The 25,586-nt window shown below is 43.6% G+C and overlaps 1 protein-coding gene across 2 annotated transcripts in view; it reads left to right on the top strand.

Moving 5' to 3' along the window:
* The window catches only part of PHACTR3 (phosphatase and actin regulator 3), a 99,874-nt gene that overhangs the window by 38,931 nt on the left and 35,357 nt on the right, over window positions 1-25,586 (top strand). For both annotated transcript variants that reach the window (XM_048321743.1, XM_048321744.1), the window contains exons 2-5: window positions 13,728-13,889; window positions 14,733-14,810; window positions 18,917-19,099; window positions 23,629-23,832. In XM_048321743.1, coding sequence (XP_048177700.1) covers window positions 13,728-13,889; window positions 14,733-14,810; window positions 18,917-19,099; window positions 23,629-23,832 — 627 coding nt within the window. The remainder of the gene's footprint in view (window positions 1-13,727; window positions 13,890-14,732; window positions 14,811-18,916; window positions 19,100-23,628; window positions 23,833-25,586) is intronic.

Genomic DNA, 25,586 nt, shown 5'->3' with positions numbered 1-25,586 from the left:
CAAATCAGCCAGAGCTGTGATCCACTTTATGCCAGCTCTGTGCTTTTATGCCAGATTGATGCCAACTGGGGGATGACAGACAATTCTTGATACAGCATAAAGTCCAAGTGGTGCAGAGAAATGATACCTGATCCAGCAAAAAGCTTGCAGGAACAGTGTGGACTAATAAATGTATTTTAAACAATTTGAGAAGTGAGAATGAATTTCTACTGGATCTGCACTTTGTACCATTGGGACCGTGGTCATTTTGATCTGTTATTGAATACCCTAAAACTCAATTTATTGGATACCAGCCCAAGAGTTTGTAAACCAAGGCCTGCTTGGCATGTCTGTATCTTCTAAGGGAAGAAGATACATCTTCTTGTGGAAGAAAAGTTGTGTTAGGGGCTCTGAACTGCTGTATCTAATTCTGTGCCATGCATACATCACAGAAATACAGAATTCCTCCCATCCAGCACCCTGCTAATGGGGAATGCTGCTTAGCTCTCCATTTTAGACTCACAGCCATGCAAATGCTGCAGAGATAGACTTGGGTTTGGGTTACTTAGAGATTTCTAGCACAGTGTTCACTTTACAAATATTTTGCCTGCATTTCCTTATTAAACCAAGAACAAAATCCAAAAGAGGTATTTGATTTTCAGCTTTAAAAGCCTTCTATTCAGGTTTGATGTGTTTATTGTGAATCACATGTTTTGGGCAACATACCCCCGTGTTTTTGTGAATATGATCTGTGCATGATCCCACCAGGAATGGACAAGGCACGTAGCTCTGGAGTGAATTCCTAGAATGGCACCTGGGTGCAGGATCAGCGTGTGAAGAAAATGACCAAGTGCTGGCACATGTCAGGGAAGTAAAGCCTCATGGATCGGGTGCCTGGAAGCAGCATATGAGCTATTAATTATAAAATGTCCCTTTAAACTCCTGGGGAGGTGCTCTGTTTGCTGACTTACTGTGACAGGAATTGTCATCCTTTGCCCACAGGAAATGTCATCCCAGCTCTGGTATCAATTTCGTACCTCTGCAGAGAGATCATGGGGACAGAGCAACACCTGCTCTGCCAATCTTGGGGCATCTGGGTCAGGTTCAGGCTTGGCTGAGCAGCACCTGGGGAGGTTCTGCTGCTGCATCAGCTCTGCCTGGTTTTGGGCATGAAGGAAAACCTGTAGTTTTCAGGGCTGTCAATCTGGGATCCTCCAGTTTTCTTCCCCCAGCACTAAGGGACAAGCTGGGTGGGATTCCAGCAGGGGTGTAGCCATGGGATACAACTGTGTGGAGAAATGATGCCTTGCCTTATTTCCAAATAAATGTGTGCATTTTAAAGCTGCTATCTGAACTCATCATCCGAAGGTTATACTGATAGCCAGATGTCAGAATCATAATTTTTTGTTCTTTCAAGCTTTTCCCCAGTAGCTTTAAATAGAAGAATACATTTTCCACAGAGAAAGAATCTTCTATTAATAGCGTTAGATCATTTCAGCATTTGAAAGGAAGAAATTAGTTGAGAGTTTTTATAGGGGTTTTTTTAATACTTTCTAAAATATTATAAATTCTTTTATTGTGCAGGCAAGAGTGTCTGCCTTCAGAGTTTTAATTACTAGGGAAAAAATAATTCTCTTTCTCTGAGTTCAAAAAACAAATATAGTGCATAAGATTATGTGAAATGACTTAAAATAAACATCTTCAAACAATCTGGCCCTATGTGTCAGTTCTCTCTCATGCTTTGATAATCTCATTCTGTTGTTGAAATAGATTTACACAGATTGCAGAGGAGGCTGGAAGCCGATTGAAAAGACTTCTGCTTATCCAGTGCACTGAATTGCCAATCAGAGGTGATGTTCTGGGGGCAGTCTCAATAAATTCCTCCGTATTTTCTCACAACTGAGAAAATTCAGCCAGTTCCACTCCTGTGATCTCACATTCTAAGATCTCTCCTCATTCATGTAAGAAAATGAGAGGAAAACAAGCTGCAGGCTTCGCCGCCTTTTCCAAATAAACTTTGTTATCCTCTTATGTAAAACACTGGGATATTCCAAGTGACAAAGAGCTTTATACACAGCTCCACTTAAAAGCAAAAACGTAAAACAAGTTTTGTGCTGCAGTCACAGAAATTCCAGTCATTTGTAGCAATGAATGGGCAATGTCAGAGGAACATATGGTATTTTTAGCTCTGCTTCATTACCCAATGTTGTAAACGAACCCTGAATACTTGTAATGTCTAAAAGCTTTCTTGGAGAAGAAGGGCTTTTCCTGCATAGTTTTGATTAAAGTCAGGCTGTTCTGTGCAGAGGCTCCACAAACTGCACTGAGCAGGGAGGGGAGGCTGCAGGGCAAGTCAGAGCTGTACAGAGATGAAAGGACAGCAAAAACAGGGGTGTGAAAGCAGAATGTGACTAGAGAAGGGGAAGGGCAGCCCAGTGAGAAAGGGAAGAGTCTCAGACAGGGAGATGTGATTTCAGTGTGACCAACTCCTTGTCTGACCTCATGTGCAGGAATTTAGGACTGAAGCTCTGTGTTAGAGGCAGATAAGCTCCAGCCAACAGGACTGAGCCAGGGCACTCTGAGGCACAATGATACAGGCCTATAAATGCCGTAGAGCTGATGGGCACGTTTGATACCAAGAGCCTCTGTTAATGTTTCACAGCATCTTTTTACTGTTGTGTGTTTGCTCTTTGAATCCATTTGACCCACCAGTGAATTTGGTTTATGATTAAGTTGACCTTTCTTTGTTTTTCCTCTCACTACACAAGATCCTTGCCCTGGTTTCTGTGCCCTGCTCAGTGCAGACATGAACCAAAGGAAGAGGGGTCTGGCTTGTCCTCAGTAAATTATGGCATTTCGGAATGTAGGATTTCTTTTTCCATGAGCTTCCCCCATTGTTTCTAAATATTTCCTAGGCAGATTCAAAGAGATTTAGTTTGGATGTAACTTACAGTGTATAGGAAGGGACAGGCATTGGATGAACTTAGTGCCTTGGAATAGTGTGGATCAGTGTGGCAAGCACCGAACACCCTCCAGTTCCTATAAAAGCGTGTGGATTTCAGAGTTTCTTGGAACATTACAGGACCAAGTCCAAATTATGCCTAGACCAGTGAAATTCAATACTGTCATTACACAAAACAATCCACAAAGTCAACAGCAGTCTGAAATCTCTGCAAATGCTGAAAAACAATTACACGAATTTCAAGACAGTGATATGGCAATCCTCGGGTATCCTTATTATTATTAAACTCATAAATAATCTCTTTTTGCAGCTAAGGTATTGTCACTTCCTCTATTATTTCCCATGGAGGTTTTTAGCAACAAGAAGATTTTTGTGGTTTTTTAGTGGTATCCCCCAAAACACACAGAGGCTCCCTCCTGAGGAAGCAGTTATTACAATATCGTGGGGGGTTCTTGTTTCCAGCTCTCCATGACTCATGCAGGCAGCTGAGAACACAGTTAAAATATAAGTGCTGAAAAGAAACTGAGAAGAGGGAGTAGTTATTCCACTTCTCTTTCTCTTGGAAGAACTAAAACATACATAAATTTAGGTCAGACAGGGTAAAAATATTCCATGCTGGTTTTCCTTCCAAGCTGTTTGGGCTTTGTGAGACATAAAAACAGGCCCAGGATATGGTTGAAATGAACAAGACTATTATTTACTTGTTTAATAAAAACCTCATGCATTGAAACAGAAATTCAGTTCATATTTTGTGGTAGTTATAAAATGATAGTTTTGTCACAGATCTGGTTATCCCTTTTGTGTAAAAAGTAATAAATTAAGAAAATAAGAGAAGAAAACAAGAAAAGAAAGTCAAATATTCTTGCTGATGAAAGGCAAATGTTAGAAAAACACTCATTAGAGGTTTCTGTCTCAAAAACATGTCCTGAATGAAAATCAAGAGCTGGAGACAAAGGAACTGTCCGGGATTGTTGGTTTAAAAAAATGTGAATTTAAAACTTGTGGCCAGTAAAATTAACAAAATTGGTCTGTACAAGGAGAGAGCCTCCTGTCTTACTTTAGTTTGGGGAATGGTTGTTACATTTTGTTCTTTTGCATAAGCCCTGACCAGCAGAACAGAAGTGTACTCATGTGCTCCCTGGACGCTTCTCAAAATTATAGATACTCCACGTTTTCTTTTTTTTTTCACCATTACATTATTACATTACATTGTTTTTAGCAACAATTGTCTAGTTTGTGTGGAAAGAATGTTTTATGAACTAAAAAATGAATACAAAGCTCAGTTGTTGCACTGAACTGCAAGGAGACTCACTCCAATTAATAAAACCCGTACAACTCTGGTTAAATGCAGAGTCCATTCTCCACTAGATTCAGTGCACTATGAACCTTAGAAGACAAGATGAAAGAAACTCATCCATCTGTGCATTAAATTTGCTTTCTCTGTCACAGCCTCAGCATCATTCTAGGAATTTTGAAATTGCCATTGTTAATGTTAATTTATGCAAAGCAATTTCATTGATGCTAAAACGTGTTGCTGGAAGGCCCCAGGAAGGTACCTGCCACTCTGGACAGAGGTATTTATAGTGAACAAATGCAGTATGAGAATATATCAGATAAGCTTTAATATGGGGTAAAATGCAATACAAGGGAACTTTTACTTCACCAAAAATTTAAGAGCCAACGTCTTGATCAAAGTTGGTGACTTTTGGTGCCAACAAGTCATACAAATTTGCATGTGTGATTAGGGGCTTTTGAATCTTGCAGTTTAATAAGACAAATAATTACCTATATCCTTCCTTTGGGAAGAAAACACAGGCATCCTTAGTTTATTTGTGGAAGGATGGTTGTTTAGCTTGGTTGGTATTTTTGTTATCAAGAAGAATCGTGTTTCCTTTGCACTTTGTAAGGAAAGAGCTCGTTCACTGTCGAGTTGGAGTCACAAGATCACACCTCTGCTGCTTAACAAATGCAGCCAGAAGGTGTTGAGTCCTCAGCACCAGCTGCTCACAGACCCACTTCTAACACTGCATTTCTTGCTAATGCAGACACAGCCAATAAATCACATTAACAAGAGGAATTGCAGTTACTTCCATAGTTCTCCCTGCTTGGCTGCTTGGTGACATAGGGAGTTAAAGGACAGACATTGCTGTTCTCCTGCCAAATTCTCATTTTGTTGTTGCCATGTGGGACATTGTCTCTCTGTTTTCCCATTTCTTACACAGGCCAAGGATTACAACTCAGTAGTTTGTTTTTCCTAGTTCCTATAATAGAAGGAAGAAACAACCTGGAATGGAGTCATTCCAAGAGCTGCAAAAGGGAGACAGCTTCATATATTTAATTTCCATGTTTATTCTTGCTCTGAAGATCCTGCCATTCCCATTAGGACTAGATTGTGGTCTTGGTTCAGGCAAATAGTGATAATCACTACAGTAAATTTGATAAGCAATTATTTCTCTTGGCCCTCAACCAGTGAAGAATTGAATTTTGGAAGGCATGCTGCAGTTTGGTTAGATCAGTTCTTTAAAACCCTTATCTGGGCCTTGAGAAAGTTCCATGCTAAGGATGGTGTTTAATGCAGGATTTAACAGGTGAGAAGTGCCCTCGCCCTTGGGGACTTGATAGCATCTGACTCTGCTCTGTGTTTAAGCACAGATATATCTTTTCAAAGGCTGAGGGTTTGTGGTACCTTGCTTTGGAGGCCTGCTGAGTATTTAGTACAATTGAGTACAATTTAGCCTGTTGAGAAGTACCAGTAGACAGTGGATTAAATTAATTTTTAGAAAAAATGTTCCCCTTAAAGGACTTCCTACATGTGTCTCATATTTACAAACTGTTACACCCAGCAGAGCAAACCATCCCTAGGAAGTATTGACCCATTCATTCAGATGAAATGACCTCCCAAGAAGGGTTTCATTACAATTTACATACCTACCAAGTGTATAAATCACTGGGAGCTTTAAAACAGTTTTACAAGGAGCCACGTTGGATGCATAACCTTAGACAAAAGTTGAATTCGCTCACTGTTCCTGTTTTCTATCTACCTTTCCCTGTAGCTGTTCTGATTTATGTCAGATTTTTGTTGTGTAAGTATTCCTTCTCCCAAATCTCTGTCCTGTGCTGTAGAGCAGGCCTGGAGTGAGCACCAGAGACTGGTGACTGGTGTGTATTTGTTGCCAGTGGGTGTGAGGAAAGCGAGAGTGTGAAGCAGCAGGAGTGATAAAGGAGAAAACAAAACTAAACAAAAGGAGATGCTCTTGCATTTCACAGAGCACAAAGAGCGTTTTCCATCTGCAGCAGTGGCACTGAACAGTCACAGAGCACCAACAGAGAGCTGTGATGTGTTCGAGCAAAGAAGGAAATTCTGCATGGAATTACAAGGGCATGAAAGTGCATAGGACATGAGGATTTGATTAATTCTCGAATAGACAAGTTTGGGATAGATACAAAGTGAGAGATGATTGTATGTCTGGCAGACACAGACTCCCATAAACTGGAGAAACTCTGAACAGGTCAGTCCTGGGCCATGGATCCCAGAAAAAGTCGTGCATGGGTCCCTGCTGGCAAACATGATGCCCTTACACTGATGGCTTCCCTGGGTGTTCCATGTCCCTCCAAATGCAGCTGCTGTCAGCAATAACTGCAGTGGAAGGGATTTGAAGGTGCCTCTTGGAGACAGCCCAGGGTGTGTTTCAGTCTGCAGACTCCCTGAGGATGCTATAAAAAACATCCTTTCAACAGGTTTGCAGCAAGGCTACAGCTAATTAAACAACTGCAGGTGATGAAAGGCTGGTCCTGCAGTGCAGACAGCAGCTTTACTGCTCTGAGTGCATGGCAAGCCTGATCCAAAACGTTCCTGTGCTTGCTGGGCCTGGCTCCCTGTGTCCTGCAGCACAGCATCTCTCCAGGAGCCTGGGGGAAACTGCCCAGCCCTGGGGATTGGTAACGTGTGTGGCACAAACCCCTTGCAGCTGCAGAAGGAACAGAGTTGCTCCTGGCCCTCTGCAGAGGCAGTGCCCATTTGAATGAATTTTTATCTTATTTGAATGGATTTTTTGTGGATCTGGGGAGATGCTGCTCTGCTGCCTGAGCCAGCTCTCAGTGGGGCACAGGCTTGCAAACAGCAGCTTTCCCCTGTCCAAAGCAGACACTGTACAGGCTCAGGTAACTGAATTAACAGTGATCACACAGTAATCCTTCATCAGGCTCATTTTCTTATTGCTACTGAGCCCTTTCTTACCCAGGTAAAGCGTGTTGTGGGTTCCTTTATGCAAACCCTGACAAACCTATTTTGTTAATGAACTGCTAATGTCACACCGTGCATTGTAAATCACAGCAAGTGGTGTTGGAACTTGACACAATGATCCAAAAGCATGAGAGGTTCCTGATTAATTTCTTTGCACCTTGGCTCACTTGGTGGTAATGCTGGTAGGTGATATGTCAGCTTTCCAAAGGAACATTTTCTGGAAGAAATCACAAATCTCAGGCATACAAAGCATATTTTTATCTAAGAGATTTAGCTGGAGTTGCCACTTCCCTGCTCTCTTTCCTTTGATAAGCATAATCTGTTTCCCCATTCATGTCAGGGAAACCTGGTTTTAAAATCCAAATGCTTTGAAGGTAGGCTCAGCATGACAAAATGGAAATAAATTTCCCTGGCAAGCACAGCTCCCCCCCTACCACCCACAAGTTATGTTTTGTTTTTTTTTTTTTTTAATTTCCTTCAATTAGAGAAAAATGTTAAATCATAATGTAACATATTAAAGAGCAGTGGAAATTATGGAACAAGGACAAATGGCAAACCTTTGAGTCTGAAGTAGAAATGGAAGCTCAGCCTCTGGAGACAACACAATAAACTTGCATTTTCATGCAGGGAAGTATAAAAACTTAATCAGGATTTATATCACCCAGCAAAAGGAAAAGTGATTGAGCCCAAGCATAGCCTTTACTGAGGGGAAGCTGAACCCAGAGCTGTTTCTGTATTTCCCTGCCATTTATCTTTGCATTTTCACCCTGCCTTCATGGATCTCCATGAGTCTGCAGCCTGCACAAATTTACTGTGCCAGATTTTTCCCCCAAGGTAACTCAGGGAATGACGTAGATGCCATGTGGATAAACCTGGCCCACTCTCCATCTGCTCTTTGTGAGGTTAAACTCTCAGAGAGATGAAATCCACGGCGGGAAACCATGAACATAAAGGGTTGCAATAAGAGAGAAGAATTCAAGCCATTTTTTCCTTACACTGTTGACCATACAAAACCTAAAAATTTGGATAAGTAAATGCCTGAGTTTGCACCTCAAACCTGTAATTTTCCCTACTTTATTTCAGTTTTGCTGGTGTAACAAATATGATGGGTCAGAGCAACAATCTATGTCACATAAGCAGCTGTGCACCCAAAATCAGCTCCTGATTACATTCAATAATTACTACAGGTACCTTGCCTTTCTAAATAACTAAACTGTTAGGAACTAACTTTTCTATTTTACAGAGGATTCTGCGTAAGTTTTTTCCAAACCAACCCAAAACAATACTGAAACATTCACAGCTTCAAATGCAAAGTCCTTCAAAAATTAAATAAATTTCAGGTTCTTAAAAGACTTTTTTCTCCTTTATAATTTTCATTTCTAATTTCTAACAGTCATTCAAAATTGCAAAAATCAAAATACTGTATGTATGGAAATGGAAACTTCAAACTGGAACATTCTGCTGCAGTTCTCTTTCAAAGAGAGTCAAGAAAGAGAGCATGTCTGCAGAAATGCAGGTGACAGAAAACATTTTTAGAACAAGGAAGAGCTCCATCACAGGAAACATCTAACTAGTGCAACAAAAAGCTCTTCAGTTTGAATTCTGCTTCTCTGGAACATAACAGAAGGATTCAAAGGCTCCCAGACACAAGAAGCTTATGCCTGTCCTGCATGTTCAGTCACTGTGGCCAGTTCTTTCTTTTTTAGGATGCTAAACTGAGAAAAATGGCATTGTCCCTGCTGCTAATGCTGTTTCACAATGCTCAGGATAGTCCTTACTCTGAAACCAAGATCACCTTTCTGCCTTCCCTGCCCTGCAGGCTCCTCTCACGGGATGCCAAGGACCCTCAGCAAGGAGCACCTCGAGAGAAGTGCTGTGCCTTGGTCAACCTCCCAGGTGCTGGCTCAGTTTGGGGCTAGCCAGGAGGAGACAGGAACCCATTAAAAGCTGAGCTGCCTCAGTGTCATCCTCCCTCACATCCTTTTTAGAGGCAGTCCTGAATTCCAGGCAGCACTGAAAGTTACGGGTGGTAAAGGCACCTCTATCCCAAAAGGTCATTTTGATTCCATTCACTGTCTCTCCCCCTCTGCAGTGGACCAAAGGGAAAAAAGGCCATACTTCCTTTTTTTAGCTCGATATATGAGTTGCAAAGACAGATGCAATGACAGTAAAGGGGAAAACATGCAGAGCTGCATTACAAACCAATTCATCAGCAAACAGAGCACGCCTGCCTTACAAATTTGCCTGCAGCTCTTGTCTGCTGTGTTATTTTTAAACTGCCTGCAGGTTGCAGATTTTTCAGTGGTCCTTCTTCTACCAATGTACACACAGGATTTAGCAAGGCACAACTTTCATTGCCATGAATTTAAGTTACCAAAATTTCCAGACATTAAAATTCAGCATCCTTCATCTTCCCACAAACTTCTTGCTGCATTCACAAGAGGACATGCCATGTCTCCTGCAGCCTGTCTGTGTGGCAAGGTCAGTGTAAGTCAGCCCTACATCCCTGATGTTCCCAGCTGCCCTTCCTCAGCCTGTGGAATGCATCCTGCAGTTGCTGTAATCAGCAGCCCAGGCATCCAGCTACAGACTCTGGCTCATCATGAAAAATCCGAGAAGATAAACCGAGCTTGCTGAGCCCAGTGCTCAATTTAACAATGCTGTTATCACCCAGACATGATCACTTCAGCACCAAAGCCAGCTGCTGTACAGATGAGGGCTGTGGGCAGCTCAGGGCACTCTCCATCACACATCCAGCACACAACTCACACAACTCCCAGCAAACCTGCCCCACTTCTGTTGGAGGCTGGCTGGGATGGAGGCAGGGTTTGACAAGTGCAAATGGGAGAGCTTTTGTGTGCAGAAAACCTTCACAATCCTTGCACAATTCCCACAGAGAGGGGAGTTGCAGGAAGAGTGCTCTATTTATGGCACCACAATGTTTTAAAGAAGAAAGCAAGGGGGTGTTTTTCACCACAACTGCTACTGATGTAAACAGAAGCTGCAGATGCTCAGACTTTCTGAGGGGTCAGACCCTGGAGCCAAATGTAATGAATATTATGGTTTGTTTGCTTCTTCTTTGTTGCTTGGTTGATTCTGCAGCCCAGAGCTGCCCTGCAGAGCAGTGCCCGTCACTTTGGAACCTCTCCCTTCCTCTGACTGGGGATGTCTCAGACATTAACCCACTCACACTGGACCACTGTCAGGAGCTCTAGAAACTACCCCAGCTAGCATTGTAAGAGCTTGCCCAGCATCATCAGCAGGGGCACAGCCACATTCATTTCCACCCCTTCGGCACACATGGAGCAGGTGACCAGAGTGTGATACATGAGGGGTTTGTTTTGGGGCTGGAGCTCCAGCATGGAAGACTTTGCCCTCAAAGGGGTACAGCAAGGAATTTAAAGTGGTTTTCCATAAACAGCCAAGAAGCTTCAGCCTGAGCAAAATCCTGTGGCCCCACAGGGCTGAGGATTTTCTGCTTGTGGGGCAGTGAGGGCCAAGCACAGGCTGGCCTTGCTGTGCTGGGGGTTAAACTGGTGCTCTCTGGACCCTGTTAAGAACTGTCCCTCATCCTTCCACATTACACAGCGAATTAAGCTGCTGCTTGCTTCCCCCTGCTGATTTGGAGAGTCATGATTTGGCTCTTGGCTGTTTATATTTTGCAGACATCCCCTGTGTAATTGCATGGCCTGGCCCCAGGCTGTCAGGCTCTGGGAGAAATAACCACATTATTCCACAGAACAGTTAGCATAATTAAAATATTGACTGCAGATTAAAAAAATGTGCTGAATGTTTCACAGAGTGGTTGGAAAGTTGGCAAGCCTTGGCAGCTTGTTGGCTGCAGGAACTGGCTGATATTTAGGAGTGCCTTCTCCTCCAGTATTCATTGCTGTATGTGGGAACTGCTTTTTGTGCTGTCAACTTCTGATCTCCCAAGCAGCCAACCCACAACCAGAAGAAAATTAACTGACTGGAAATGAGGTGCTCCAAGGGCTCTCTTGTGATTCTTATTGCCAATGAGACTATTTCCTTGTTATTTATGACTTCAGGACATCTGTCTTGCTGTGTCTCTATCTATTTTTGTGTCTATCTCTCCCAATGCACAGTATAGAAACTGCATATGGTGAGAATGTACCAGGTGATAAATCCATTTGCTTAAGGACTGCTTGTACCATATGAGAAACATTAATAAAGTTAAAAAGCCCACAAAAACCTCCACTGGAACATTTGTTTTAGCTGTGATTCCTTCTTTGACATTGGATTTCTACCTGTGCTTCATCTTCAATCAAAGACCAAGGCACAAAATCCTTGCATTTCCACAACCAAGAGGGCAGAAAGAGAGGGAAGAAACCCAGTTGGCAAGGCTGATGGAAACCACAGAAGCACTCATTCCAACAGGGCACTCAGGGAAACCTCATTGTCCTTATGATATCTCCCCATTCTCTTTCTTAGGGGAATATCTGGGACCATAAGCATTGCTGGAGGCGCACTGGTATTTTGTATATCCCCTATCTGGCAAAAGCTTAAAATGACCTCATGCTGGCAGTGTTAAACAAAACACATGCGGCATGTCTAACCCACTTTGCTGACACCTACATCCTGAAGGAAACACAGCAGAGTCAGTAGCTTGCCAAGGTACTCCTTTAAATCAGCTTCTTGTTTAATCTTCACTTCCATGCTTGAGAAACTCCTGGCCTGGGAGGAGCAGTCTCACTAGCAAGGACCAGGGATGGCTGAGCTGAGCTTTCTCCACTCCACTGCAGCTCCCAGGGCTCTGATTCACAGGCTCATCTACAGCTCTTCTGAGATGAGCCAATTTTGTGAACATTTCTATTTCCGCTCAAGAGGTGTCACAAGAAATGACCAAATGCTATGTCCTGAGGCTTCTATTACAGCTTTAAAGTGATCATAATAGCAAATTAATAGGAGATCTACTCTGCCATTTTCCATTCTCATTGCTACTGCTGTAATCAAGAGCAGCTCTAATTCTTCAAAGCTTATTTCTGTGGTACTGCTCATTTTTGAATACACTGCTAGGAAAGGAGCAGAGTATCTTGGCGCTCCAGCTGTGGTTTGTAGGCTACTGCCTCCCTTCTGAGCAAGGCTCATTGCTATTTTCTGCTCTCAACTTAATACTGACCTCCAAACTGTAAATTATAAATATCACCTTGGGTAGGCACCACGCTTTCAAAGGCAAAAAAAAATATTATTACTTTAAATCTCTTGTAAATTAAACCCCCAGATAAACTCAGTGGAATGAGAAAAAAGGTGCTCTAAATTCAGGCAAAGAAAGAGAATTTCACTGGGCATGCATGATGTGTGTGGGGAATTGTTACAGCTTTTCTCTGCTCTGATAGTTCACATAGCCAAGTTTTTACTTTGTTTCCACTGAATGATTCATCTCAATTACCAGTATTTTCAAAATTAAATGGAAGAGGAGGAATGTGTTCATTCCCCTGCTATGTTTAATAATCTTCCAAAAATTGTTTCCTGTTTACTTGGAAATCCCCACCTCCATGCTGTGATTTAGGCATTTTCACCCTGTTAACTTAAAAACAAAGCCTAGAAGATGCTGGATATGATCTTGCAGTCATAAAGCAATTTATGATAAATGTTGTTGTTCCAGAGAAAGATTACTTGGAAATGTATGTATGTTCATAGCTTTGCATTGCTGATTTAAATCATAACTGGTTGTTGGGAAAAACAATTACAAATTGTTGCTCAGCTTTTGTTTCTGTAACAGATCTGATGGCAGCTTCTCTTTCAACAATTACTGTATTGGTGCTCTAATATAAATCTCAGTAAAGACATCAATAACCTCATTTAAGGGTCTGTCCCACTGTCCTCCATGGCACTGGCTGGTACACAGCTGTGAATACTCAGTGGGTGTTGTTTTATGCAACACTTGTCTATTAGCAAAACTCAGGGTGCATTTTCAAGGAAGATTATTAAAAATACCTCAATTGATTTTCCAGCTGAAGTATTAACTCTGAATTCCTGTGGCTTGGCTGGACAAAAGGGAAAGGATTTTCCTGTTAGCTTCGTCAAGGAATAAATTTTCACAATCGTTCTAATGTTTTACTTAAGTAGCAAATATCAAACAAACTCTCCTTTTATATAAGATTTGCATTAGCTCCCAAAAGTCAGCATGTTCTGTGTTAGCTCATGTGAAGAGTTCATTTAAAAGGGAGCCATATCCTGTGACCCAGGAACAGAACTGGAAGCTGGGGATTCCGAAGGGATCTGAGCTCTCTCACACTTCCTCTCAGCTTTTCATAAAGGTCTGCCTTTTTCTAAATGAACATTACATTTAGGTGATTAACTGGAGGCCACGTGAGCTGGATTTACAAATGTGTTAAACTTCCACTGCTCTTGTTAAAGCCGTGGGGAGCTCTCAGCTCCCCATGTTTCAGGAGGCTGTGACAGCTCCCCGCAGCCCTTGGGGGGACAGTGACACCATTTCCTTGGTGAGACCTTTGCCTGCCCTTTGCAGGTCAATGTGGAAGGGTTTTGTCCTACAGTTTTTTCCTCTCTTCCCCTCAGATGAGATGGAGCAGTCCCCTGCAGTGCGTTCTGATTACTTGGTCTCAGGGATTCGAACTCCACCAGTGAGGAGGAACAGCAAACTGGCAACACTGGGCAGGATCTTCAAACCATGGAAGTGGCGGAAAAAGAAAAACGAGAAGCTAAAGCAGACATCTGCAGGTAGGCTGAGAGCAAGAGAGGGATGCTGCACAGCAAAGCTTACATGGGATGTGTTAAAGGTGACCTGACAGAGCCCAATTCAGAGATCCAACAGATTAATAATGTTTGTGGCTAGGAGGGGCCCATATAGGCTGACTTCCTATATAACACAATATAGTACACTTAGAAGAAAAGGTCAAAATACGAGAGTGAAGCACAAGCCTTGCCCCCAGACTGCTTTCCATGGGCTGTCCCTTGTCCACATAGGCTGTGTTTATGGCCCGAAGTATTGCCACCCCTTTTATTTGGGGTGAAGTTTATATAGGTCACAGTAACATTATGAAAAGTGACAGGAGGGAGCTGCAGCATGTGAAATGCCTTCCCTCAAGCAGCTGTCTCTGCAGGGAAGGAGCCCAGCACACAGCACAGCATGCTCTCCATGGTCTCCGAGGATGGCCCAGGAGATCAGTAAGGAGACAAACTGACTTGCATTTTCTTAAGATGGGATGTTGCAGTTCCCTCCACTTGCTCCTGTACCCTGTGGGAGTGTCCCAGTGAGGGGCACTGTCCCAGGCAGCTCCAGGGTGCCACATTAAACAGCAGGAAGGCTCCAATATCCCTGTGACTCTGCACTCAGTGTGATCTGACAGCACCGTCATAAACCTCAGCTTTACATGTGGTGATTTTAACAAAGGAAGAGGCACAAACAGGCTGACGAATCCATGCCCCCAAAACAGAATCCTTGCAGTCCTTTCCAAGCACACAGGGGCCTGAGACTAGAGGGAATTTCCATGTTGCATCCTTCTCATCACATCTCCTGCTCTGTTGGTAACTGGTGCTGTGCTGTGCCACTTCTTTGTGCAGTGCTGGAGAAGAAGATGACAGCACGGCAAGGGCGGGATGAACTCATTAAGAAAGGTCTTCTGGAGATGATGGAACAAGGTAAGTAAAAATGCTTCATTTTTTTTATCAGAAGCTCTTTCAGGACAGTAGGAAACACATATTTGCAAAAACAGAAACCTAACAAGCAGATGAATAAAAAGGAGAACCTTCAATCCAAACAGGGAGAAAATCTCAGTGTTTGAATTAAGGCTTGTCTTCCTTCAAGCTCCTCCCTGCTGCAATCACTCCATGTAGTTTAGTGTCTGATGCTTTACCATCTCGAATGCAGCTCCATCTTCCCTTGGTTTACACGTGGTGCAGCCTGAACTGCCACATATGTTTTATGCAATTCCTCTAAACCCAGCTGAATCCTCCTGCCAAGAAATCCAGCTCAAGCTGGATAAATATAAACTTCAACATACAGTGCAGTCGCAGCTAACATGAACAACTTACGGATCCAAATCCCATCAAATGATCCTAATCTGATGTGTTCAGCTGTTTTCCAGTAAACCAAGTTTGTGATGTAAACATGTTACCAGTCCACCTACTTTTCATTCCCATGGAAAAGTGAAGCATTTTGTGGAGCCATTTTAAAGCTTTCCTGAGTACGAACCAGAAATAATGGAAGGAGAGGTGATGAAGTGTCAGAAACGCTCACAAAGGACGTGGTTTTTGTGCTCCAAAGCCCTGACAGATGCTCAAGGGGGACACAGATCTGGGTGACTGTTCTGTGAGATTAACTGAACTCCCAATGTTATGAACAACATCCCAATTGCCATTTCCACCTAAACAGAGATAAACCCCACAAATCCATCTTTACTTTGAAGACATTATAGCAGAAAGTACTGTCATGAAAGAGGACTGGCCTTTTGAGTTTGATTAATCTCACAGATAGAAGTTATGTTCTTTGAAAGTAGTAATTGAGTTTCTTTTGTATAAAACAAATGCCATGCCTATAAATAACCCCTGGGACAATACTCAGTGATGCTGTGCTGGAGTGAAACCAAGCAACTGAAGAATCAGAAAAAGAGCATTTTAAATAGGATTTTTTTTTTTTTCCATGGCAGTAAAGCAATTTTAATATTATTTTCTTGGATGTATTTTATGTTTCATGTTAAATAATCTATCAAACCATCAGCTTATTCTAAAATGGAAGTTCTTAGAAAGCTCATTTTTAGTTCCTGTCCATTGAAGTCTTTGTGTCTCTCATAATTCTAGATAATTAGTTGCCCTATTAACATATTAGCACTACTGGATATACACCGTCTCCACTAAGAGTGGGAAAGTTCCCTATTATCCATGAATTTGAAAACATGCATACGTACAGCTCTGCAAAAGAACAGTAAAATAAAACTTCTGTAGAGCACATTAAGAGGTAATAATGAAGAATCAATAAACCTCTTGCATGCATAAAGAACAGCTTGGGAGGAGAAGGCGATGCCAAGCAGCAAGAGCATTTTAACAAAATCAAAATAGTTTAATTAAATATATTCCAGTAAGGTGTGAGGACAAGCTGTGCTTTTAACCAGACAGCTGCAAACAGACTGCTTACCTGTCTGCAGGAAAGTTGCCTAGAGCTCCTATAAACATCACACAAATATCCAGTGCCTCCCTGTGCCCAGAAGGGGAAGAATGGATCACAGTCAGCTGAAGGACATTGCAGCTGTCTGCAAGTTATTTTTCTTTATGGGGTGTTGTGAATCTCCAGGGTTATTTTATTATATTAGTAGAAGCAGCTTATTAACTGGAATAAAAAACTGACCCAAATAATTCTCAGTAAATGATTAGTGCCCTACTTGGACTGAGCTGAAGTGGCAGCAGTTTCAAGGCTAAGTCCTCGTTTACACAGTAAGTTGCAATTGTCAAAGCAGCAATACTGTGCTAAAAGACTACTGCTAAAATCCTCAGATCCCTCTATTCCATCAGGCTCTACTCCACTCCCAGGAGCTGATTCCTGCTCGCTTTCATAAATGGCCCAACTGGCATGATGCTGCAGCCTGAGAAGCCCCGTGCAGTTGTAATAGGTGCCACTCAGACCCGCAGCATAAAGTCTGTCAGCAGCGTTTGGCAGTGGCCCTGGCAGTGGCCCGTGTGGCTTTGAGCTCTCCACAGAGCTCGAGCAGGATCTGCAGCGCTCTGGGAGCAGCCCAGGGTGGAATTGCACCATCCTTTGGTGGGTGATGAGTCACCCTGGCAGGTTATGTCGCCCTTTCTCCTCACACAACCCCCAGCCTGGCTGCCCATTCACTGCGTGGCCTGGGCCACGTCTGTGCCCTTCTCTCCTCTCCAGCTCTGCTCACACAGCCAGATGCCAACCTGCCCCTGGAAAACTCCCGAAGTGCAGCTTCACTCCAGGGAAGCAGCTTACCTCTCTAACTCTCTGAGATGTTACAGGCTGCGGGATCTGGCATACAGTGGGGTTAATTCCCAGCAAAATCACAGCCCTGCTCCTGATTACCTTGGAATACTGAGGACTGGTGTTTTCCTTACCCATGGATCTAAGGTCTGGGCTTTGTTGTGTCTCTAGACCATCTCTAAAATATGGTGTTGGGACCCACTGCAACCCAAAGCAGCACATCCACTTTGATCAAAGCACACGCTGATCATTCCTGCCCAAGAACATTGCTGTTGTGAGCCTCAGAAATCCTCCAACACGAATGTCTTCTGCCTGTCATCTCTTCATTACTCACTGCACTTCCACGGGCCGGGCACTGAAGGAGCCCTGTCTCTGGCTGCAGTTTCATTGTGGCACAGCTGACAGCTGCTTGCCTTTCCCAAGGATGTGAGGAACGTGCAGAGCAGTGTTACCTTGAACACATTTAGGGAGCTCCCCCCTCGATGTTTCTCCCCATTGTGAGCACGAGGCTGATGAGGTTTATCTGTGCTTCCAGCACTGGGGTAAGGGCTGCCTGTCAAGCAACGCGGGCAGTGGTTCACACACCGATGATTGTGTACAGGCTGCCTTCACAATGAGCTGAAATGTAGGCAATGATCTTTTTTCCCCACTCCCCTTCCCTGTATCATAGCAACTGTGCTACTGCAAGGGCTATTTTAAGAACAGTAACTTTTCACCAAACGTGATTATGAGGCAGACTGACTGAGCTCAGTGTGCAAAAATACTGCATCCCTTCTGCAGCATCTCTGGGCCAAAATCTGATAGCCTCACCCAAAAGCATAGGAAATTACCCTGCAGATTGTCCAAATAGCATCAAAAAGAGGCAACTGTGAATGTTGCTATTTTAATTCAATGTTCAAGGAACTTGTAGTGATACCATTGCAAGAAAACACAGCCCTGTCAGGAGCTTCCAGAAAGGAGTGTCCAGGGCTGAGAAATACAAGCTGGGAGGTGAACTGCAGGAGTGTCCATCAGCATGGAGAGCTGCCCAGGGAGGGAAGTGATTGCTTTCTGTGGTTTGCAACAGTGATGTAGATCTTGTAAATTCTGCAGGAGTAAAAGGGTGGTTTGTATTCTGAGGACTCTTGCCTGAATAGGAGAATACTAGAAAAGCTTCAGTCATCAAGATGCATACAGCTGCAGGGATCACTGGCACAAAAATCTTTCAGAGTAAGCAAAGGGAGCAGTTTCTAGGTCTGCATGAAGAGGGATTTGAATTTCTGATCAGCTCAATCACACAGGACACACTTTTCAAAGCTGAGTAACTAAAACTGTGCTAAAAACCTGCAGCTCGGTAGGGAATGTGAGCAGCCTTTCTTTCCTTCAGCAAGGCTCCAGCATCACTGGATGACAGCAAGTCGTGCACAGAGCCTGACGCAACCCAGACATGTCAGACCAACCTGGGCATGTGCTGCTCTGCTTGTGCGAGGGAAGAATTGCCTTCTCCCAGAGACCTCTGCCCATTGCTCGTCTCCCACATGGCAGCTACTTCCAGAGCACAGTGGCCATTTGCTCAGGCTGCTGAATGCCCACAGAAGTAGGTGCCTCGTTGAGAAAACTGAGTGGGTTTTAGTATCCAGATGGGCTGGATCACAAATCACAGGATTTGCATTACAGGTGGTTAACAGAGAGATCGGGTGCTGTTCTAAGAGAAGTCTCAGTCCTCTGAGCACTGGGAGGTTTGAGACCCCCTCTTCTCAAGAGGATAGCAGGGGGATCTCAGCCTTCACTGCTCATGGTTTAGTTAAGATTAAATGATTTGTTGTTTTAGATTCTGATGGCAAAGCCTGCACCGGTGACGATGCCACGAGGGCGACGCAGAGCGAGGCTCCAGCACCCGTGTGCCAGGCACTCACCTCAGAGGAGGGGCAGCAGGAGACCACAACAGCAGCCACAACAAATGTGACCTCCTTTGGTGAGGAGCTGCACTTGGATGAGCCAAACGAAGATGCAGGTATTGGATAGAAAATGTTTTCAAAAAAACTATGAAGTGTTATAAAAATACTTCTGCTGAGGAGTTGAATTTGTCAGTGCATTAAAGGGTCAAAGCACCCTGTTCAGCTCAGCTCCATACTGGGTTAGCAATTGGTACTTAAAAGCAGTGATTTGTGAGACTCCTACCAAACTGAGGAGCTACACAAAGCTTGGCATGATGGGATTAATTGAATTATGAGATGATCCAGTCTTGGCATGGTGCCCCTTTGGTATCAGCAGTGGCTGCTGTGAAGATGAAATAAGCTTCTCTTAAAAAGATTTCTTAAACTTCTGTGCCAAGCCTGAATTTGTTTGTCCTGGCTCAGGAGAGCAATGTCAATACACAGCCCACACTGTCCATATCATCACCCTGTCCCCAGCATGCTGCAAACACCAGTGAAGTTCGATACCAGAAGCACAGATCAGCTAAACCAAGCTCCTTTCATGCAGCTCTGCTCCGGTGAGCTCATCCATGGCAGCAGTTCCTAGGGACTAGAGCAGCCAGGCACAACCCGGCAGCTGGAGGGTTCCATTCACTTCCTGACAACCAAGAAATGCAAAGCTGCAGAGATAACGCTTTATCCTGGTTTGTGAGGAGTGCCATGTAGTGATTATGGATCTTCCTGGCCTCTGCTCAATCTTTACACCTTCTCCACCTGCCTCAGCTACCTTTTGTTCTCTGTCCCACCCTTTCAGGCCCTGCTTTCTCGGGGGTCCCAGCCCCTGGCTGCTTTCCCCAAGCCCACCCCTGCCTGCTTCCACCCTCAGCCTGCTTCAGCAGCTCAGAATGGAAATCATTCCCTCATTAGCTGAGGCAAAACCCATTCATCTCGCTATTCTTACAACCACCAGATAAAATCTTCACCAGATTACAGGTTTCTTTCCTTCTTTCTCTTTTCTAGGGTGTTTAATTCTGTATCACTCATGAAATTTCTTTCTGAACTTCTGATTCTTGCCATGGGGACGTACTACCATGGAAAGATAGCACCAATAGGGTGTCATGTACATAACCTTATGGCTCTGCATAAACTCATCCTGTGATTTAAAATTTGCCTTACAGTGTGTTCAAAATTGTGCATTGAAGCTTTCAAAATCATCCCAATTTCTTAGGTCTCTTTCCCGAATCCTAGTTCCTTTTATTGTTTCCCTGAAACAATCTTTCCTGTCTTCTGTATTTCTTTTCCTCCATTTTTTGAGGCATCATTTTCCAAGGTTCCACAAAAATCCCTGTGGGATTACATTCTCCTGCCTACCTAGTCTGAGAGACTCCAATTTGTAGGAAATCTTTCTACCTCTTCCATTGGTGACCTCTGGCTTCCAAAAGAATTACTGCTGATCTAGTCTTAATGTGCTAATTTATCCCTGTCTGTACATCCTAACATTCCTGTCTCTAGTGAATGCACCTGAAGGAATTAAATGGGTGGGAAAGCTCTTCAAAATTGTCAGAGTTTATTGTCAGTGTTGCTAAGTTTATTATAATGCCGAGTTTTTTATAACATTTGCCCTTGAGCTCAATCCAGGCCTAATGCAGTGGGTGTCTTTCTAGAAATCTGTATGAGTAAGTGACCAGCTAGAAACAAAGTGAATATATTTGCTTTGTACCCAATGTGTTCTATGTCATCCTGAGGATGTGAGATAAAAGCCAAGGAGGGGAAGAGGAGAAAACACAATTTGTAGACTTCATGTTCATGTTAATACACAGAAAAAGAGCAGCCAGGGCACAAAGAGGGTGGTTTTCCCCACCTAACTTTGCCAGCAGCCTTGGGGCCAGTCCCAAGGGGAGGATTTCTACCTGGTAATGAGATTGAGATGGCATTTTGACAAGTGGCACTACATGAATAATTCGCTACTCCAGCAGGAGCCTAGTGCTGAGCACTTGGAATATTTTCAGCAGGATAATATTCACTCTGCTGTATGAAATCTGTTAATGGGTTTGTGTGCTCCAGACTCAGGTCTGCCTGACACCACTCCCAGACCAGGGTGGAGTTCAGGACCAAAAAAGTCTGACTGGGGCTGAGAGTGTTTGGGATCCACCTTCTCTGTAGCAGAGGTCCCACTGTGGCTGCTCCTCTGCACCTGTGCCAAGCAGCCCTTCCTGTCACAGGCACACCCACTGATTCTGGAGTTAGTGCCAGAGAAAGCATTGCTCCACTCAGGGAAATGCACTCAAATCTGACTAATTTTCCTCTCAAGCTCCTCACATCTACTGGGGCTCTTGATCTTTCTATAATGTAACCCATTAGTGACTTTATTTTTCCCTTCCTCTATTACCCATTTTATCTCCTGTGCAGTGGGCACAAACACCCAAGGGATGTCACCCTGGAACAAAGCATTTCCCTAGAAGTACATTCAAAAAAATTATTTCCTTCTATAATGCACATAACTATCACATACAGCAGCTTTCCTGTCATGACAAATTTCACAAGAACTCCTGTTAATGATGCATATTTATTCTACTTTCCTGTCTCTTTTGAGTGATAAATACTCATTCCTCCTCTTCTAGGCATACTCATTAATCTGTTTGTCAACAAATTAAATGCCATTATCTTGCTAGTGCTATTGTTTCCAACTGCCTGAGTGCTTTGGTGCCTCCCCACGCACTCTGAGCACGAAGCTGCTGAATGATCATTAATACAGAGAGTTTGAATTCCCAACGAGACACACAAAACTGAGCCAAGAAAAGATTCGTGATGCAGCAGCTGTGGGTGCCACTGCAGCAAGATTTCAGGAGACGCCCTAGAACGGTGTGGAGGGAAAGGTCCTCTGGTTAGACAATCCAGAGTGCCAAAAGAAGTGGGATTTGCCCAGGAGTTTGGACCTCTCTCATGCTCTGCATGACCCCAGCTTTGGATCCTCAGCACAGGAAGACATAGACCTGTTGGAGGGCCAGAGACCCATCAAAAGGATCAGAGGGATGGAACACGTCTCCTGAGAGGGCAGTCTGAGAGAGTTGGGGTCATCCAGATGGAGAAAAGAAGGCTTCAGAGAGATCTTGTTGCAGCCCTTCAGTACTTAGAGGGAGTTTAATAAAAAGATGGGGAGAAACTTTTTGATAGGACCTGGTCCTGTAGGACAAGGGGCAATGTTTGTAAACTAAAAGAAGGAAGGCTAGATACAAGGAAGAATTTTTTTTACAATGAGGGTGGAACACATTGCCCAGAGAGGTGGTAGATGCCTCATCCCTGGAAACATCCAAGGTCAGGTTGGATGGGACTCTGAGCACTTTGATTTAATTGAAGATGTCCCTGCTCATTTCTGGGGGTTGGACTAGATACCTTTAAAGGTCCCTTCCAACACAAACTATTCTGTAATTCTGTGCTTAGGAGAGATTTCAACACTGATCTCCCCATTTGGATGAGTGCTTTGCCTGCTGGGGTAGGAAAAATGACCCTCATGGCTGCTGCTGAGCCCAGAGTGGCTGGAAATGCAGTTTGGAGGGAGCCTGGCCATGGTTGGGCACCTGGATCAGAGTCAGCCTCAAGCCTCTCAGTGGTTCCCCACACCTGCCAAGGCAGAGATCAGGACATGCAACAGAGTGAGAGCCCAGCAGTGAAGCTCTGTGCAAGTCTGGGCATTGCCAGAGCAGCTGTATCTGAGCAGAATTCAAGGATGCTAATTTTGGACTTCATCACTGAAATTCCACCTATGTCCTGCTTCAGCTTCATGCCTTTCTGGATCTATTCCCCTGTGCCCTCGTCACAGCCTGGTCAATTTGATGAACTGCTTAGTGATTCAGCCTGCACTAGCTTTCACAGCTAAGTGTTTTTACCATCCTTGCAGAGACAATCCTGAAATGAGCAGTGCTTCACAATCTCAAATTAGGGCTTTGGAGACTGAATTTTTTCTTGAGCACTTCACTGGTCCCCTGTTCCACTCCAACTGCTCACATCCGATAGCAAATTTTTTTTGTGGCAGGTTCTTTCTGGTTATCAACTTTAACCTCAGGACAGGCTCAACAGCTCTGGAGTCAGGTACAGTAAAAGGAGACTCGGGAAGCAAGTTGAAATAATGTATTAAATAAGATAAAAATCATATGGGGAAAATAAACACATCAACTATTGGAAAGTCAGTTTCTAGGTAATAATATGGGTTTGATACTCTTTGCCCTTTGGCTGTGCGTTCCTAGACAGAAGACTCACCCAGTGACTGTGGCACCACAGCTGTGTGCTCTGAGAAAATTCACTGCAGTTCTCAGAAGTAGCTTTGCCTCACTATCCTCATTATTAAAAAAAAAGGAAAAAAGTCATGGGGAAAAGGCTATAAGGAAATAAAGGAAGCTCAGCAGTTGTCTCAGGAACATCAAAGCTAACATTTCTTCAATATCCTCGTACATCTTATTCTTCACCTGCCCTGGCTGGTTGGCTGTTTCTCACAATTACTTTCATTGTGGAAAAGAAGTGCTTCTAGCTGTGTGCCATGTGTTCAGTTTCTCTGAATGTTCCTGGCATTGTCCCCTGGCCTGTCATTATTAACTTTGTGTTCCATTAATTTCACACACCTTCCCACTAGCCAAGAAACCTTCAGCACCCATGGAAGAACTGGAGGATGCCAGCCTGCCAGCATCTGAAGACAGTCCACAAGCCTTACCTGTACCTGAATCCACAGACTCCCCCCAGAAGCAGACAGAAAGAAACCCAGCACAGCTTCCCAGCCCTCCATTGCTCCCAGCTCCACCACCTAAGGCAATCTCCAAGGTCACCAAGAACATAACAGGTCAGTCATCACTGCTCAGTAAAGATTTTCCCATCCTTTATGTGTTGTTCACCTCCTATCAAATCCTTTTCTCATGTCTGTTTTTAAGCCCCAAACTGCTGAGAATCAGGCCAGTTAAACTGAATGAGCCATAACCATGTCTGGTTGCCTGATAACAATGCACTGATCTTTGTACTTCACATATTTATCTGAATCTCTCAGGGGATTATTTGGTGTGAGTCTATAGCACTAAACACACATAAAACAAATCAAACCAACTGCAGACATCTGCTGAATCCCATGCTCATATCGATATGCCATAAAACATAAGGAAGATTTAAATGTTTTCATTACCTAGACTCCCACTGGAGAGCAGGACAGCAGCCAAAATCTGGTTCAAGTCAAAGGTTCTGCAGAGGTTTCTGTCAGAAGGGTTTGCTCTCTAGGGCAGGTCTAAACTAGAGCTATGAAATCTGGTCTCGTTAACAGAGCACACAAGAGTGATACACCTGGCAATCCTCTGTGCCAGACTTCATTGAATGTTTCCAAAAGCAATTCCCCTGGGCCTGATTTTCTAATGTATTGCCAATGTTGTTACATTTCTCAGCATTCTGGCACTGCAGAAAGGGTGCTAAAATGAGAATGATTTTAGTTGGTTCCAATTTCAGGGTCCCTACATATGGTAAAAGCAGTTAAAAGGGCCTTATTGCAAATTAGAATCAAGTCCTGACATCTAAATGTCAGACCTGTTGGATATTTAGACTTTTAAATGACAGCCATTATGTGAGCCCTGATTTGCATCCACACTCATCATCTGGCACAATGAGTAGGGTTTTCAAAGTCACCAGGAAACAAAACATCAGAGAGGCACTGTGACCTGACCACTGGGCCTTGCAGAAAATACTGAGGTTTCAGTCTCTTTGAAGAAAATTACAAGTATGTGTTTCCCATGGAAACAATTCATACTTTGTGCTTAAATGCTGTAATAACTCAAGTGGGAGCTGGATTCAAAATGGTATTTTAGTGCTCCTTGGGAGCTGCTGTTCAGGTTGCTTCACCATCCTGTGCTGTGGGTGAGGCTCCCTTTCCACCCTGCAACAGGAACAGGCAGCCCCAGGCCCCCTGTGCCTTTGCTCAGCTGAGGAGAAGGCCATGCTTGGCATCAGATGTATTTGGAAACCTGACCCACGCAGGGCATAGAGATTACATCTCCACCAGGCACTTCAGAGCATTTAGTGTTCAGATATTTTGCTGCTTAACCCAAGTATTTCCTGTAGCATCTGAGATATTTTGGGTTTTGGTATTTAATTCTCATTTACATTTTCCACAAAGAACGACTTTTAATTTTCTCAATGACTCCAGTAACTCTAGACCCTTTTCTAGTAGTGATTATACATGTTTATTTTTGTGAGGATGTGGAGGCAGTGCTAAGTTAAAATTAAACAAATACCGTCAGTGAGTGAGAGGAAATACAAAAGTGTAGGGAGAGAGGGCGATTATGAAAGAAAAGGAAGATGAAGAGGCTGAAAAGCTCTTTTGTGTTCAGTTTTTTTCCCCCTATACAATGCCAGGGATGCTGTCAGCAGAGGAGTGAGGAGTAAGTCAAGCACCAATTAATCAGAGAGAGGAGGAACAGGGCACAGTGCCAAGACATCACTTTGCAAGATTATTCACCGAGCATCTGTCATTAGGACAAATCAGGTGTGATCTCAGGAAATTCTCAATATTGTCCAAAGCTGCAATGAGGATGAAATTGGCCCTTGACCTGTTCCAGG

The sequence above is a fragment of the Corvus hawaiiensis genome, chromosome 17 (assembly GCF_020740725.1).
Source record: "Corvus hawaiiensis isolate bCorHaw1 chromosome 17, bCorHaw1.pri.cur, whole genome shotgun sequence".
NCBI classification, from domain to species: domain Eukaryota; kingdom Metazoa; phylum Chordata; class Aves; order Passeriformes; family Corvidae; genus Corvus; species Corvus hawaiiensis.
This window is presented reverse-complemented; position numbering and strand designations above follow the sequence as displayed.